The sequence below is a fragment of the Thalassophryne amazonica genome, chromosome 17 (genome assembly GCF_902500255.1).
Source record: "Thalassophryne amazonica chromosome 17, fThaAma1.1, whole genome shotgun sequence".
NCBI classification, from domain to species: Eukaryota; Metazoa; Chordata; class Actinopteri; order Batrachoidiformes; family Batrachoididae; genus Thalassophryne; species Thalassophryne amazonica.
The window spans coordinates 22,624,697-22,640,785 of record NC_047119.1 but is presented as its reverse complement, the minus strand read 5'-3'; the positions used below and the strand labels follow the sequence as shown (position 1 = coordinate 22,640,785).

At 40.6% G+C, this 16,089-nt stretch overlaps 1 protein-coding gene across 1 annotated transcript; it reads left to right on the top strand.

The window, feature by feature from the left end:
* Positions 1–2,567: 2,567 nt before the first annotated feature.
* Positions 2,568–15,544, top strand: LOC117529081 (inactive phospholipid phosphatase 7). Its single transcript, XM_034191782.1, has 2 exons — positions 2,568–3,631; positions 13,488–15,544. Exons 1-2 carry the CDS (start codon positions 3,133–3,135, stop codon positions 13,874–13,876), a joined length of 888 nt encoding a protein of 295 aa, XP_034047673.1. The 5' UTR covers positions 2,568–3,132; the 3' UTR covers positions 13,877–15,544.
* The last annotated feature ends 545 nt before the right edge of the window (positions 15,545–16,089 follow it).

Here is a 16,089-nt window from a genome sequence, read left to right as displayed (position 1 = left end):
CAGCATATATCCTTCAGTATTTGAAAAAGCAATTCAGCATAATATCTGTAAAAAAAACTTTGATATATATATATATATATATATATATATATATATATATATATATATATATATATATATATATATATATATATATATGACAACAACTCCAGCAGTGGACTCCAAAGTTCCCTTTTCCAGGCCACACTGACCACCTCTGACTGGAGGATCCCGAGGCATTCCCAAGCCAACGTGGAGATATAATCTCTCCACCTACTCCTGGGTCTTCCCCGGGGTCTCCTCCCAGCTAGATGTGCCTGGAACACCTCCCTAGGGAGGCTCCCATGCCCGAACCATCTCAGCTGGCTCCTTTCAACGTGAAGGAGCAGCGGCTCTACTCCGAGCTCCCCATGGATGACCGAGCTTCTTACCCTATCTCTAAGGGAGACATCAGCCACCCTCCTGAGGAAACTGATTTTGGCTGGTTGTACCTGCGATCTACTTCTTTTGGTCATGACTCAACCCTCATGACCATAGGTGATCACAGGAACAAGGATTGACCAGTAGATCGAGAGCTTCACCTTTTGGCTCAACTCCCTTTTTATCACAACAGTACAGTAGAGCGAATGCAACACCATCCCTTCTGTGGAGATTCTCTGGCCAATTTCACGCTCCATTGTCTCCTCACTCATGAACAAGACCTCGACTTGCTTGAACTCCTTCACTTGGTGCAAGACCTCATTCCCTAGGCAATCCATCGGTTTCCTGCTGAGAACCATGGCCTCAGATTTAGAGGTGCTGATCCTCATCCCAGCCGCTTCACACTTGGCTGCGAACCGATCCAGTGAGTGCTGGAGGTCACAGGCCGCTGAAGCCAACAGGACCACATCATCTGCAAAAAGCAGTGACAAGACCCTGAGCCCACCAAACTGAAGATCCTCCTCCCTCCAACTACGCCTTGATATCCTGTCTGTGAATATCACAAACAGAGTACAGAGATCAGATGGCCCTGAGAAGGGACCCCATCACGCCATATTCCCGCAACACTTCCCACGGGTACCTGATTATACACCTTCTCCAAGTCCATGAAACATGTAGACTGGATGGGCATACTCCCAAGCCCCCTCCAGGATCCTTGTGAGAGTGAAGAGCTGGCCGGTTGTTCCACAGCCAGGACGGAAAACATGTTCTTTTTCAATCTGAGGTTCGACTATCGGCCGAACCCTCCTTTCCAGCACTCTGCAGTAGATTTTACCAGGGAAGCTGAGTAGTGTGATGCTCCTGTAATTGGCACACACTCCCCTTTTTTGAATATGGGGACCACCACCCCAGTTGTGCCACTCCCTGGGCACTGTTGCAGACCCCTTGTTGAAGAGACGTCTCATCCAAGACAGCCCCCCCACACACACTTAATTTCCACACACAATATTTGCCAATTTCTTATTAAATACAAAAGAAAACAAAAACAGGCATGGGCCTCATTTTATTGGTGTTTCATTTAAATATGGGTTGGAGCTAATATACACTGAAAACAGTGAAATTTGAATCAACTTTTAAAAATGACTGTAATTTGTTACATTTGAAGTTATTAGTTCTACCATTGGACTCATCAGGTTAAAGAAAATCATTTATTACATAGGTGAGTACAGAGTTAACAAATTTGTTTGGCCTCAGTTGCCGTTGTGGGAGTGGGATGAGCAGAGACTCTTGGATCCTGCCGATGGAGGGCACGTGTGTGTGTGTGTGTGTGTGTGTGTGTGTGTGTGTGTGTGTGTGTGTGTGTGTGTGTGTGTGTGTGTGTGTGTGTGTGTGTGTGTGTGTGTGTGTGTGTGTGTGTGTGTGTGTGAGAGAGAGAGAGAGAGAGAGAGAGAGAGAGAGAGTATGTGTGTGTGAAAGACATGGGTCATTTCATCTAAATACACTGGTGTGGGTGGACTAGTGGAGGGAACGTCAGGCGGACAACTGAAAAACCGCGAGTGCTCAGTGAGACATTGAAGCTTTTAAAGGATGTGCCTGCATCCTGTTAGTTTGTGGTGATGATTAACGGTGACACTTGTTAGCATCATGTTGGCTGGAGTCAGTTAGCTGACTGTTTGAGGCTCTGAATTGTCCATCCCCTAGTAGAACTTGTGCTGTGATGCATTTCTTCTCAAAGTATGTTTTAATATGACTGAAACCTTAAATTATGAATACACTTGGAGAGAAACTATTACATTTAGCTGTAACAATTTACTGTATTTTTTTAAAAGTTGGTCCAAATTTCACTTTTTCAGTGGCTGAAGGTCATGGTTTGCCTTGGCAGAGGTGTGCACTCCACTGACTAGTTACTGCTATTGTTGGTATTGTGTCTGGGATACAAACTGTTATACTTGTAAAAGTGGTTACTAGTCAATAAGTAATGTTCCAGTTCTACAAGATAAAATATATAAGATAGATGTTTGTGTGACGTGAACAAATATATCATAGTTTCATTTTTATTTGAATGTCCACATCCACTTACTTTGCGTTGTTTTATTTTGGCGCTGTGTGTGTGTGCGTGTGTGTGTGTGTGTGTGTGTGTGTGTGTGTGTGTGTGTGTGTGTGTGTGTGTGTGTTTAAGCACCTTGGAGAACTCCGCTCCGCAGCAGAGCGCAGCGCAGAGCTGAATAGGAGCCGTGCGTAAACTACGTCAGACTTGCGCACAAAAAGCGCAAAGCTTCTGCTCCATCTGCTGTTGTTTTTCCTTTCAGATGTTGCATTCACCGGCCTGCTTTTTGGCTCACACCAGTCCTCGACTCGCGCGGCGCTTTGTGCGCCACGTTTTATCCGCCGCCCGGTAAGACGACAGCATGGTTGGTGTGTGTGCGCGCATTTTGCTGCAGGATCCACGCGTGTTTAAAGCGCCTCGGGTTTGTGAATAACGTGGCGTTGTTGTGTCTCCATCATGTTGCAGATCGGGTGTCACACTGGATTGGCCCACGCAGATGCCACTCACTCTCCGTGCGCGCACTATAAACAGCATGGCCACGATCGCGCATTCCAGCCGCTCTAAATATATCCGCTAAGGCCACAGGAGGGGGGACGCTGGCCGAGGTGTTCTATCCCGGGACATTTCGCTGTCGAACCTGAGCTTTATTTCTAGGCTTGCCACCCCCTAAGAGGCCCGATCCCAACATGCCCTCGAGTCACAGCGCGAGATCCAGGACGCGGGAGAGAAACAACGTCTTAAGCAGACCCGAGTTCATGTCCCTGAACCAGCCGCTCCGGAGCGGCGGCGGCGGTGGCGGTGGCGGCGGCCCCGCCGAGGGCCGAGGCGGCGCCAGGAGAGCGGGTCCGAGCAGGCAGCAAAGCAGCAGCCAGCAGAGCGAAGAGCCCGCCGACAGCGCCACCAAGGACAAGAGGGAACCGGGCAAACTGCCGGAGGAAGACTGCATGCAGCTCAACCCTTCCTTCAAAGGGATCGCCATGAACTCCCTCCTCGCCATCGACATCAGCCTCTCCAAACGCATGGGGGTGTGCGCGCACACGTCGTCCTCCTGGGGAGGATGTCGCTCCATGGTGGCGCTGTTGGCGCTCACGGGCCACGGCATCACGTGGATCATTGGCACGATCGTGTGTCTCACAAGGAGCAACACTCTGGCCGGGCAGGAGGTGCTGGTCAACCTGCTGCTTGGTAAACCCATACTCACAAACCTGAGCAGTTGCTTTAAAGCTACAGTATGTAGGGTTTAGAGCCATCTAGTGGTGAGATGAGAGATTCCATTATGCTTGCCTTGTCTTGTGATAAGCAATATGTGTAAGTCTCCATTTCACAACAGTGAGGGTTCTCAAGCCTGCACGTGCAACCAGCAGACAGCAGCTGGTTCCCATTACAGATTTGTGCAAAAGTTTAGCAATATTTTCAGAATGTCAAATAAAAAATAGTTGCGAAATTCAAGCAGTCAGACACCATGAGCCACATTTGGTAACGATGTCATAGATCACGTGGGTGCTTCCCCTCGAGCTGCGTGAAACTGCTGGGAAAGACACGGCGACAGCAAGTCGGAACTAAAGAAAGACACTTTTTTCTGTCTGCACTGCAAAATGTGAAAGGCGCAGGATGTATGTCCCTTTTGGGCTACTGTATCAACATAACAGTACAACATGGCAGCCTCCATGAGGGGGCCCACTCCCATGTAGATATGAAGGGGTTATTACAAATTTATTATTGCAGTTATACACTAAAGAACAGATGATTATGCACTCTTAAAAAGGAACTGATGTCTCAGTGAGAAAAACCGATGTAACAATTTGCATAGATTTTCTTTAGGTGTTTCAACTTATTTATTTTGACTTTCAACTGAGTTAATGCTACAAGACTTCTCTAGTTACGTTGAAATAACTAGTTAAATTGAAATAACTTTTAAAAAAGTCTTTGCAAATTGTTACATCACTTTTTGTCATTGAGACAGCGGTTAATTTTTTAGCGTGTCAATGCTATATTTGCGCTCATTAATATAATTAAATCATGCACACTGCAGCTTTAAAACCTCAGTAGAATTAATGCAAAAACATAATTTATTCTGTGGAGTGACTTTACACTTTTGTTCTCAACAGAAGCAATAAGCAGTAATACATGCAATAAATAAAATAGAATACTAATTTAAAACACAACGGTGTTTTAGGGCCACATTTACTTATTTTTTTTTAGACTTCGAGAATAAAGTCGTAATATTACGAGAATAAAGTCATAATATTACGAGAAAAAAGTCGTAATATTATGAGAATAAAGTTGTAATTTTGAGACTTTGAGAGTAAAGTCGTGAATTACGAGAATAAATTTGTAATATTACGAGAATAAATTTGTAATATCACGAGAATAAATTCATAATTTTACGAGAATAAAATCATAATATTACGAGAATAAAGTCACAATATAATATTTAGATTTTTTCTTGTAATATTACGACTTTTTTCTTGTAATATTATGACTTTTTTTCTCGTAATATTACGACTTTATTCTCGAAGCCCAAAAAAAAAAAAAAAAAAAAAAAAGAAATTCAATGTGGCTCTAAAACTCCGTCGTAAAAACACACCAACAAATAAAATTATTGCAAAATACTGAAAGAAATAGTGTAAAGTAAAATGCATTTTAAAAATGTTATGATGGGTGCTAAAAATTGGAGAACTGGGGAACAATTCCAGAACTCCTCCATTAGAACTCTTTGTTTCTTTCTTTTTTGCTTATTAATTTCAAAATAAAAATTCAGTTGTAACTCCTATGTCATTCTGACTCTTAGTGTATGAAAAGCTCTTAAAACAAAATTCTGTGCAGCATTTGGTTTTGTTTTATTTTTTAGAACCTAAGAGTGGACTTTTTTATTGGGTTTTTCAGACAGTAATTTAAAAAAATCCTCACAGCTCACATTTACAGAAACATTTGCACAGTATTGTGTACATACATGTGCGCTTTACACAAGTGTCCACTTTTCACCATTAACCTTGTCCAGGCTACACAATTAAATTGTGGCTGGAATTGTTGTTGTTTCATGGGGCACATGTGCACACATGCACAGTCAAGGCTCAAACACAGATGAGAGAGTAAAACTGAACAAATCTGTTGGCTGCAACAAAATTGGGCTCAGAGCGGGAGCTGCTAAATCTCAGGATTTGGGACACTGTGTTTGGTGCATTGTTTAGTCCCAAATCCCTGTTCACTGTTTGACAGGATCAGGTCAGGATAAAAAGTTAAATTTTTAATGCACACTAAATTCTGCTTGTCCTTTTATTTATTTATTTAAATAAATAAACAAACAAAAACTGGCTACTGAATGCCTGGACTGGATTTACTCACAAACAAAGGGTAGTTTCCTGTTTTCGGCTGCAGTCAGATGTGATTTACAGTCAATTTCTTCATGATTTCACATTTACATGACCTAAAATAACACAATTTTATATATAAACTTGCTTAAGGATCTTACAAAGTGGAAAAAAATAATAGGATTTATAAGTCATTTAGACTCTAGCTATCTAACTAGCCAGCTAGCTAGCTAGCCAACAGCCACAGTTGGAGGAACAGGGCTGATTTGGTTTTGTGATATTTTCCGTCTTTATGTCTGCAAACTTGATTTCACACTTAACCGTAGAAAATGAGCACAAACTGTAATATTTCACACTCATTTGTTAGCCAGGCACCAATGAACAATTTGATTTTGATCAAATTTAGCAGGTACGTTGGGCCTGTGGATGGTAAGAAGCAGTCTGATTTTCACAGAATCAATCAAGATAAAATTTCTACCTCCATGCTAATATATAAGAAAGCATCTCTTTTTATGGAAAAGATTTCATTATTGTATTGTTAGTGCACGTGAGAGTTTCAAAGCCTCTGTAATATTTCCTCTATGTAGATGTGGCGTTGCTGTGCTGTCTGAGCACTTTTGATCAGATTTTTTTTTTTTAATGACAGTACTCTGCAAATGTTTCACACACATTTAATGGGTGTAAAACTTTTGATAAAGCTGTAATAAGGTGCTATAATCTTCAAATGCACATTGCAGTGCAATGAGACCCAGAGTAGTACCACCTCAGCAGCTCTGTACAACCCTTGGGGGCCCTGATGTGTTACAAGCAGTGATGCCGGTAACGCATTACTTAGTAACGCGTTACTCTAATCTGACCACTTTTTTTTAGTAACGAGTAATCTAACGCGTTAATCTTTCCAAATCAGTAATCAGATTAAAGTTACTTCTCCAAGTCACTGTGCGTTACTGTTATTTTTGCATTGTGGGTCGACAGCAGCATTAAACTTGGTCCGTGGGCAGGGGGTCGGGGTTCGACTGAACTGCCCACTTTAAGCGAGCTGTGAGCTTTTCATCCGCGTTTTTTTGCAGCAGCTACGACTCGTGCTTTTTTTTCTCCTTTATTGAATTGTATCTGCATCTGGTGAAAGTGGTGAACTTGTAGAGACATTCACTTACCTTGGCAGTGACAGTCATGTCTCTGGGTCCTCGGCCCTTGAGGTCAGGAGATGCCTGGGAAGATGTCATGGAGTCATGTGGATACTGGAAAGAGGTGCTTTTGGTGATGCCTATATCTTTGCAAGACAATGAAGGTCTTTAGGGTCCTGGTGCTTGGTGTCTTGCTGTATGGCTGTGAGACTTGGATGCTAACCAGTGACCTAAGGCTTTGGAACTATGTCTCTTTGGAGGATCCTCCAGAATGACTTTGTATCAAATGAAGAGGAGCATCACTTGCAATGTAAGGGACCATCAGCTTCAACATTTGTTTCTGTATGCATGATCCATGAGAGCTGAGGACCCTAGTGGCTGGAGAAGGCCAAGGCTGAAGCAGATAGATGGTTACTTTCGAGAGGTAGGGATGGACTGATTGTCTACTGGGTGGTTGTCATCTTCTGTGGTGTCATGGATGGCAGCACATGCTTCCAGACCTGACCTGAATAAATGTCACAGGTGCATAAAACATTTGCACTGTGCTGTGTGTGTGTGTGTGTGTGTTTATTTCTCTCAGAGATGCAGTCCATGCACCGCTGTTACCGCTTGGAGTGGGCAAAATAACGGCAGAGTTTAATTAATATTCCAACATCTCCTGTAACGGAGTCGCACACGTGAACACGCAACCTTCTCACAGCTGCTGCCTGTAGTTAATTTTACATTAGTGGAACATGTAAATGGTTGGCGTTACATTTCAGGGTTGCCAGGTGGCCTGCCTGTGCGACTTGCCTTTCTATGAGCTGCAAACTTTCAGCATTGCTGCAAGCATCACAACACACTGTTGCGGTTTCTGTTTTTATATCCGCAGCACAACCTTTGTTTTGCTGAGCAGCTGTGCGGTAGGTATCTGACTGTTGTGGAGGGGAAAGCACCACAGGAGCAGAGTGATGAGAAACCTTTTGACTTGGCTGAAAAACTTCAAATATTTTAATAAGCAACCACCAGGTGGGCAGTTTTGTAAATGGAAATTACACCTGCTGCTGGAAAAAAAAGCATCCTTATAAAATACGAGTGTGCTAGCATTCTTATGCCGTGATCATCCTAAAGGGAGCATTTGACAGGAACACAACCGCAGTCCTGAGAATTGATAGCAACGTCCTACATTAAAGCTACAGTCTGTATAATTTACTGCCATCTAGTGGTGAAGTTGCATTATGTCATCGCAGGTCATGATTTTGCTTCTCTTCACATGTTCACTTTGCTGATGGGAATTCATGCTCCCTCACAGTTCAAAGAGATCAGCTTTTTGTCTGTTCGCTGTCATTCCTTTTTGACATACGAGGGACAATTGAGAAGTTTTGAGCCTGACCCAGAAAAAGTAGGGTGTGGTTCTCCATCTTTTGCGTTCTGGGAAACCAGTATTTCTCAACATTGGATCCAGTGAGTCAAAATTTCACATATTCTTGAGAAATGTCCTTTCATAGATTTCTGAAGGTCCTTTTTGTTCATGTTTGCTGCATCTCTCAGATTTTTGGGTGCACAACTTTCCCTCTATGTTGCTTTATTTAGTGCATTTCATTTTGAGATACTGTCAGTGTGTGTGTGTGTGTGTGTGTGTGTGTGTGTGTGTGTGTGTGTGTGTGTGTGTGTGTGTGTGTGTGTGTGTGTGTGTGTGTGTGGACAAGATAACTAAAAAATGGCTGAACGTGGGAAAGTTACTTGGATATCTAGAGATGAATTAGATATCAGAGTAATTCGGTCAAAGTGAACATAGTCTGAAAAAACACACCCTTTTTTTTGTATATCTCAACAACCAAAAAGCCTAGATGGATTATCTGAAGCATACATTGATTTGCAAAATATTTGTCATTGACTGGTACGAATAATTTCATAATGAACTCATCCAAAAGTCAAATGATTAAGTCATACACAGTCAAAAACACCATTATGTCAGTTAACACCATTACAGACGTATATATATTTACTTGTACATTTACATTGTGTGGACAGCAGTCCTTTGATGCCTTTCATTCACGTTGTTCCTCTTTGTTATTTTTAATTCATCCCCGTGCATATTTACTTCATATCTCATTGCATTCATGTCCAGTCCCAATAAATTCCTGTCTCGTCCATATCCTACCAGAAACCTAAAAGATGCTGGAGTTCAAATGGACCAGTTTTTTGTCTATTGGTTGTACATGTTTCCTTAAGACCATTTCATTCCAGTTCAATATATTTCCTTCAAATCTCATTCCATTCTTGTCCTGTCCATACCCATACCTGTTCACTTATTTCCTTCATATCCATATATGTTTATTTCATACCCCATGACATCCCTGTCCAATCCCATTCCATTCTTGTCCTGTCCATACCCTACCAGAACCCTATAGGTTTCTGCGGTTCAAATAGACCAGCTTTATCTGTCTTGGTTGCAACTTTTCTAAGAATACCACTTTGTACCTGTTTCACATATTTCCTTCATATCCATATATGTTTATTTCATACCCCATGACATCCCTGTCCAATCCCATTCCATTCTTGTCCTGTCCATACCCTACCAGAGCCCTAAACGTTTCTGGGGTTCAAATAGACCAGCTTTATCTGTCTTGGTTGCAACTTTTCTAAGAATACCACTTTGTACCTGTTTCACATATTTCCTTCATATCCATATATGTTGATTTCATACGCCATGACATCCCTGTCCAATCCCATTCCATTCTTGTCCTGTCCATACCCTACCAGAACCCTAAAGGTTTCTGGGGTTCAAATAGACCAGCTTTATCTGTCTTGGTTGCACACTTTTCTGAGAATACCACTTTGTACCTGTTTCACATATTTCCTTCATATCCATATATGTTTATTTTATACCCCATGACATCCCTGTCCAATCCCATTCCATTCTTGTCCTGTCCATACCCTACCAGAACCCTAAAAGTTTCTGGGGTTCAAATAGACCAGCTTTATCTGTCTTGGTTGCAACTTTTCTAAGAATACCACTTTGTACCTGTTTCACATATTTCCTTCATATCCATATATGTTTATTTTATACCCCATGACATCCCTGTCCAATCCCATTCCATTCTTGTCCTGTTCATACCCTACCAGAACCCTAAAAGTTTCTGGGGTTCAAATAGACCAGCTTTATCTGTCTTGGTTGCACACGTTTCTAAGAATACCACTTTGTACCTGTTTCACATATTTCCTTCATATCCATATATGTTTATTTCATACCCCATGACATCCCTGTCCAATCCCATTCCATTCTTGTCCTGTCCATACCCTACCAGAACCCTAAAGTTTCTGGGGTTCAAATAGACCAGCTTTATCTGTCTTGGTTGCACACGTTTCTAAGAATACCACTTTGTACCTGTTTCACATATTTCCTTCATATCCATATATTTTTATTTCATACCCTATGACATCCCTGTCCAATCCCATTCCATTCTTGTCTTGTCCATATCCTACCAAAATATTAAAAGGGTCCTGTGGTTCAAATAAACCTCATTTTCTCCCCTTGGACGTACAGGGTTCTGGAATCCCTCTTCATTCCGATCTGAAACGTCTCCATCTCGCTGCATCCTTAATTTTTATTGCCAGTCATACTTGCTGGAATGGGAAAGAAGAGATTCAGAGCAGCCCAAGCAAAAAGCATTGCTGTTGTGGTTTGGCTATGATCACTGTGGCACAATGCAAGTTGAGACGTGCCAGCCCGACCAATTTGCAGCCCACACCTGTTGCTTGGCCTGGGGATCAGAATTCCTATCCTAGACACAGTAAATTGACTTAGTGTTGTCAACAGTAGATGGGTGCTTTAGTCCAAACTGTTCTGTGTTGATAGTCTGTGTGTCATCTACCACAAACAATGAAAAAAAACAACCTTTTTTCTCTCTCTCATTTGAATTAGTCAGTTTGATGAATCATTGAGGTCGTAACTGATGCAGCATAAAAGTAAAATGATACAGTTCTTCTCCATTATCACCACATTTCTGAAAAGTCAGACTTTTTAAATGTCAAATAGACCTGATGAGGTCAAATGAAGCATCACTTTTTGAGGAGTCAGATGAAGGGACTCGTCCTTGATGCATCCTTGCTTCTGACATTTTCTCCCAGAGAACACTGTGCGCTCAGAAATCTGTCAGCGTACCTTCTCTTGACTGCCTGTCTTCTCTCTGCTGCTTCATCTTTTCCTTCGCCAATTAAAATCTCTCCTCAGTGAACATGGAAATGGCACCTTTGCAGTCTGACTTTAAAGTGCTGGAACCGACAAAGAGTCGGCAACTGTTGGACAAGTTAGGCAGCAGTCCATGACCAACGTGTCAGGCATCTGACTTGTTGAATTCAGCATTGGGTGGGACGCGCTTGGTTGAAAATGGCAGACGTGAACAGAAGTTAAAGATGGTGATGGATATTTCTGGGAGTGCCGTGGAACTATGACAGGCATCTGAAAATGCCTGGAATGTTCACAGCAGATGGATGTTATACACTTTATCAGTTACTGTTGCCCATCAGCATATCACCTTGGAGATGTACTATGGCTTTTTCCTACTTTATAAACCATGTAATGAAACCATTTAGTCAGGACCGCAAGGGTATATGCTAATTAGTTTGACAAGTGCAGGCTTCAAAGTGATGCAGTGACACTGCTTTGGTGAGATCAGCGTCTTTAAGAAAAAGTAGGTGGTGAATTTAATGCAGTTGCTTTTACTTTAAAGGAAGTAAGATTGCACACATTTACAACAAGTTTTTAGAAATTACCAGGTATCGAAGTCAGATTAAAGGTTTCACATAAATCTATTATTTACAATATAATATCATATAATGTTTGACATTATGGACCCTGGCAGAAGGCCAAGAGGACACCTACATTTCACCTCACTGTGGAAGACAAGATAGTTACTTTTGAGAGAAGGTATTAGACCTGTTCTCTGCCTGGATACATGAAATGTGAAACGGTGGAATATTTTGCATCCATACACTCGATATTATATGGTCTGAAATCTCACACGAGAAACCAATCAGATTTGTGGAAAAAATGTAACTGGATTAGAATAACAGATTATTCCGGTTCACCACATACACCCTGCAAGACAACGGAAGGTTTTTCAAGGTTTCAAACTGGGGGCGTCTGGGATGCATATGTGTGAAAATAAGAAGAGGGCTTTTCTGTTTGGATGAGAGATGTGAACCTGTGACAGAAGATGATGATTGGATGTCTTTGGTACTGGGTCTCTTTGGAAGAACCTTGGGTACATTAAGAATGGCTTTGTGTTAATAGAATGGTTAATGTCGTGTGATTTCTCTGGGTGGTTGGTTGTCACCAAGGACCCACAGAGTTTGTAGTGTGGTGGTGCAGTGACGTGCGGAATCAGGTCCTGTACAAATATACATTGTCAGCAATCGTAAAATGCACAAACATGTTAACGCTTAATATTAGGGGAATTACAGTTTTGCATATACAAAATAGAAATGTGAGACTTTGGAGATCTTTAACCCTCTGGGGTCCGAGGGCAATTTTTGGACAGTTCATTCGCCTGGCATAAATGTTTTATTATTGCTGTTAACAGCTCTCCCTGCATCCCACAATCAAGTTTTATGTCTCCTTTTTTTTTCAGGACAACCTACCTGTGCTTTCAGAATATATATGTTTTTGTTGTGTTTTATAAGCGTAATAAAGGTTTACAATCAAAAATAGGCAAGGGAAAAATAAAGCGAAAAATAATTTTCCACACACATTTATTCAAAACACACAGCAAACTATAATAAACAACTGTTTTGACACTTTATAAAGGTAATTTGAGGTCTTGTGTGAAAGACTGAACAACAAAAAGGTTCAAACAATAGAAACACAAATGCACATTTTGAACAATATATACAAAATGGTCTATGTGTTTTGTTATTTTGATATGGTAAACAGTGCTTTATGCAGAGAAATCAACAGAGTTATCCAGGAACATTCACATGCAAACTAGTGGAGCAAACCTGATAGTTACACACTCTTTGTTTGAGCACGTGAGATTGTCATCAGAGGCTCTCTGTCTGCTCACTTTCGCTGTGTGTAATGGCGCAGGGCGCACTGAGTATATACTAATAGTATGTACTCATTGGAGCACCCAGGGGGCTATTCAAACGGGCCAACTAGTAACATATCACTCCTGAAAATGATCTTTGGCTTTTCACATGAGGTAAATCTGCCCTACAATTGGATTTTGGAAAACGATGTGACGGTGAACCAATTCCGATTGGACACTCACATTGCGCACGTCATCACACAGCTTCTATGAGGAGTACAAAGATGGCTGATGGCTGGCTCAAAAGTCCGCAGAGTTAACTTTTCAGCAAAAAAAAAAAAAGAGCAAGTTTCTATCTCATATCATTCAAAAGTTATTTATAATTTAGTAAAGCTTGGTCTTAGCCTTCGTATACGACGGCATCAGCCCCAGAGGGTTAATGTGAAATTCTTCCCATATGTAACTTTATATGGTAGATAAAAACTGATTGTGCACAATATGACCTCTTTAAATCATTAAAAGGTTTATTTAGGACATGTGCAATGGCTGTGCAGCATCATAACACCATTTTTTCTTCCTTTTTACATGACAGCACTCATTCTTGACATCATGACCGTAGCTGGGGTCCAGAGACTGGTGAAGCGCCGAGGACCCTGGGAGATGGCTCCAGGTTTCCTGGATTGCGTCGCCATGGACGTGTACTCCTTCCCAGCTGCACACGCCAGCCGTGCCGCCATGGTGTCTAAGTTCCTACTGTCCCACCTGGTTCTGGCTGTGCCTCTTCGCATCCTGCTGGTTCTGTGGGCCTTCCTGGTGGGCGTGTCCCGGGTCCTGCTGGGAACGCACCACCTCACTGACATGGTATGTGGCTTCGCTCTGGGCCTGCTGCACTTCAGCCTGATGGAAACCGTGTGGCTGTCCTCCAGCACGTGTCAGACTCTGATTTCCATCAGCACTTTCAGCTGGAGCCCTTTTTTCTGAGCTTCTCCTAGAAAGATGCGCTAGCTCACGAGGCCAGTTTGGCACTCGTTAAATTTGCACAGTCCCGGACTTGTCCAGGAAGGTCTTGCAAAGTTATTGTTGTTGCAAGGATTGGCTGTATTTTTTTTTTCTTTTATGCAGTTTGTGAGCAGTGAAGCATGAACATATAAGATGTTGGCTTGCCTTTAATGTTTACAACCCATCAGGGAGCTCATAAGAGCTTCTCACGATACAGAGATTTGGTTTGGAATAGAATAGATGACACTTTGGGTGGTGAAAAAATCTGGAAAGAATTTGTGAAGTTGGCTCGTCTATGGTCAAAGTAGTTGCCCATTTGTGTAACACCTGAGAAAATGAGAAAATATTTTAATTTTTATGTCATCACATTAGAAATTTAAATTATCAAGATTTATTTAAAAAAATAATATTGATTAAAGTCATAGTGAAAACATAACTATACAACATAAGCTAAGTTAAAAAAATTTTTCTCATTTATATTAAATGATTTCAGTCAGACAACTCTCATTTGATCATCTGGCGTAAAACTTGTGCCACATCAAAATGCAGATCCAAATCGGATTTGCTGCGGTGACCCTGAGCGTAAAGGGGTGAAGCTGAAAGAAATTAGTTTACTTTTTTCATATAAAACATGTACAGATGTGTTTTACTTTGAAATTGAAATGCATGATTATTTTTTCCCAATTTTTGCAAAAATGACCAAACTTTTTTGTTAATTTGACATCACAAAAAATAAATTCATAATTTGGCCCCAAAGTTTTGCATATAATGATATAGTCATTTGATATCATTTGATAAAATATCATCATATGATATCATTTGATAAAAAAAATATCCGTAATTAAAAGTTTTTGTTATAGAAAAAAAAAATCTCTGAACCTGTTGCTGCTCCAAAAATGTATCTTCATCTTTACTGTTACTTTCTTTTATTTTCTTATCTAAATTTTCCTGTTTTATATGTTTATGAAATATTTATTTTTTCCTTTCATTGGCAAGTGAGGTTGTGACATAGTATGTGAATTATTGTGAACACTAAATTTGGTTTGTTTAAAGATTAATATTGGATGTAATGGAATAGTTGGATTTTCTAGTGTTTCTAACTGGCATGATGATGATGACGATGATGTTAAAATTTACTGTATCTGAACCAGTTGTTGATGACTGATTTACTGTAAACTAAACCTTTGACTTGTACAGTTAAAAATTTTAATACCAGGTTAAACGAAATTTCTTAATATCCAAGTGTAACACCTGTTTTTACAGCAGACTGTTCTTTTTTAAATTGCTTTTTCCCCCAGCCCACACATGATCTGAACAGATTCTCATGATCCGTTTGTCCGTCGTGCTAATTCTGTGTCCCACTAAACAAATGAAGTGTGCATGTGTGAGCATGTGTGCACATACTGTATTTACATAATCCACCCACCAAATGCCATTACTTTGTAATATAACTTCTGTTCAAATCATTTTTCCGTCAGTATGGTCAGAATTTATTTTCAAGCTATGTCCTTTTTTCAGTGGAAGTGAATTGAGACTCAACTGTTGTGAAACAAAAATGTTTCAGTGCATAAAGTTTAGTGAACATTAGCTGTATGCCATGTTTTTAACTCTTTTTCATCTCATTATTAAAAAACGAGATGGACAGTGAAATGTGGGAATCATTGTGTCTTTGTTGTGAGATGCCAGAAATAGAAGTGAAAAAAAATTACCTGTCACTGTCTCTTTAATGTCTTACCTCAACAAAGTTGTGGCTGCTTCATGAGTATTTAAAAATGACCTTTTTTTCCACCTCTTTGTATTGAAAAATTACCAAAATATGCAGTTTGTTGAATGTATGCATGATATTTTCTGGCACATTTAAACAAACTGTAGTAAAATGGAGAAAAATGCCCTCGTTTAAGATTTAAAATGTGCAGTTTGCGCTTTGGTTTGACTTGTCCTGTTATAACATGCAGCTCCAAATCAGAAAAAAATTGTGATGATATGGAAAAGGCAAAAAAAAAACAAAAAAAAAAAACATTGTGACCCAAGATGTCAAGTTTTGTGTGCTCAACTTTATTTAATTTGTTAATATACAGTACATCCATTCCTGCATTTAACTTGCAACACATTCCAAAAACGTTGTGACGCTGAAATTTATTTTTAATATAAGGATTAAATCATTAGTTTTTCAGACAGCTGTCTTGAGACAAGTC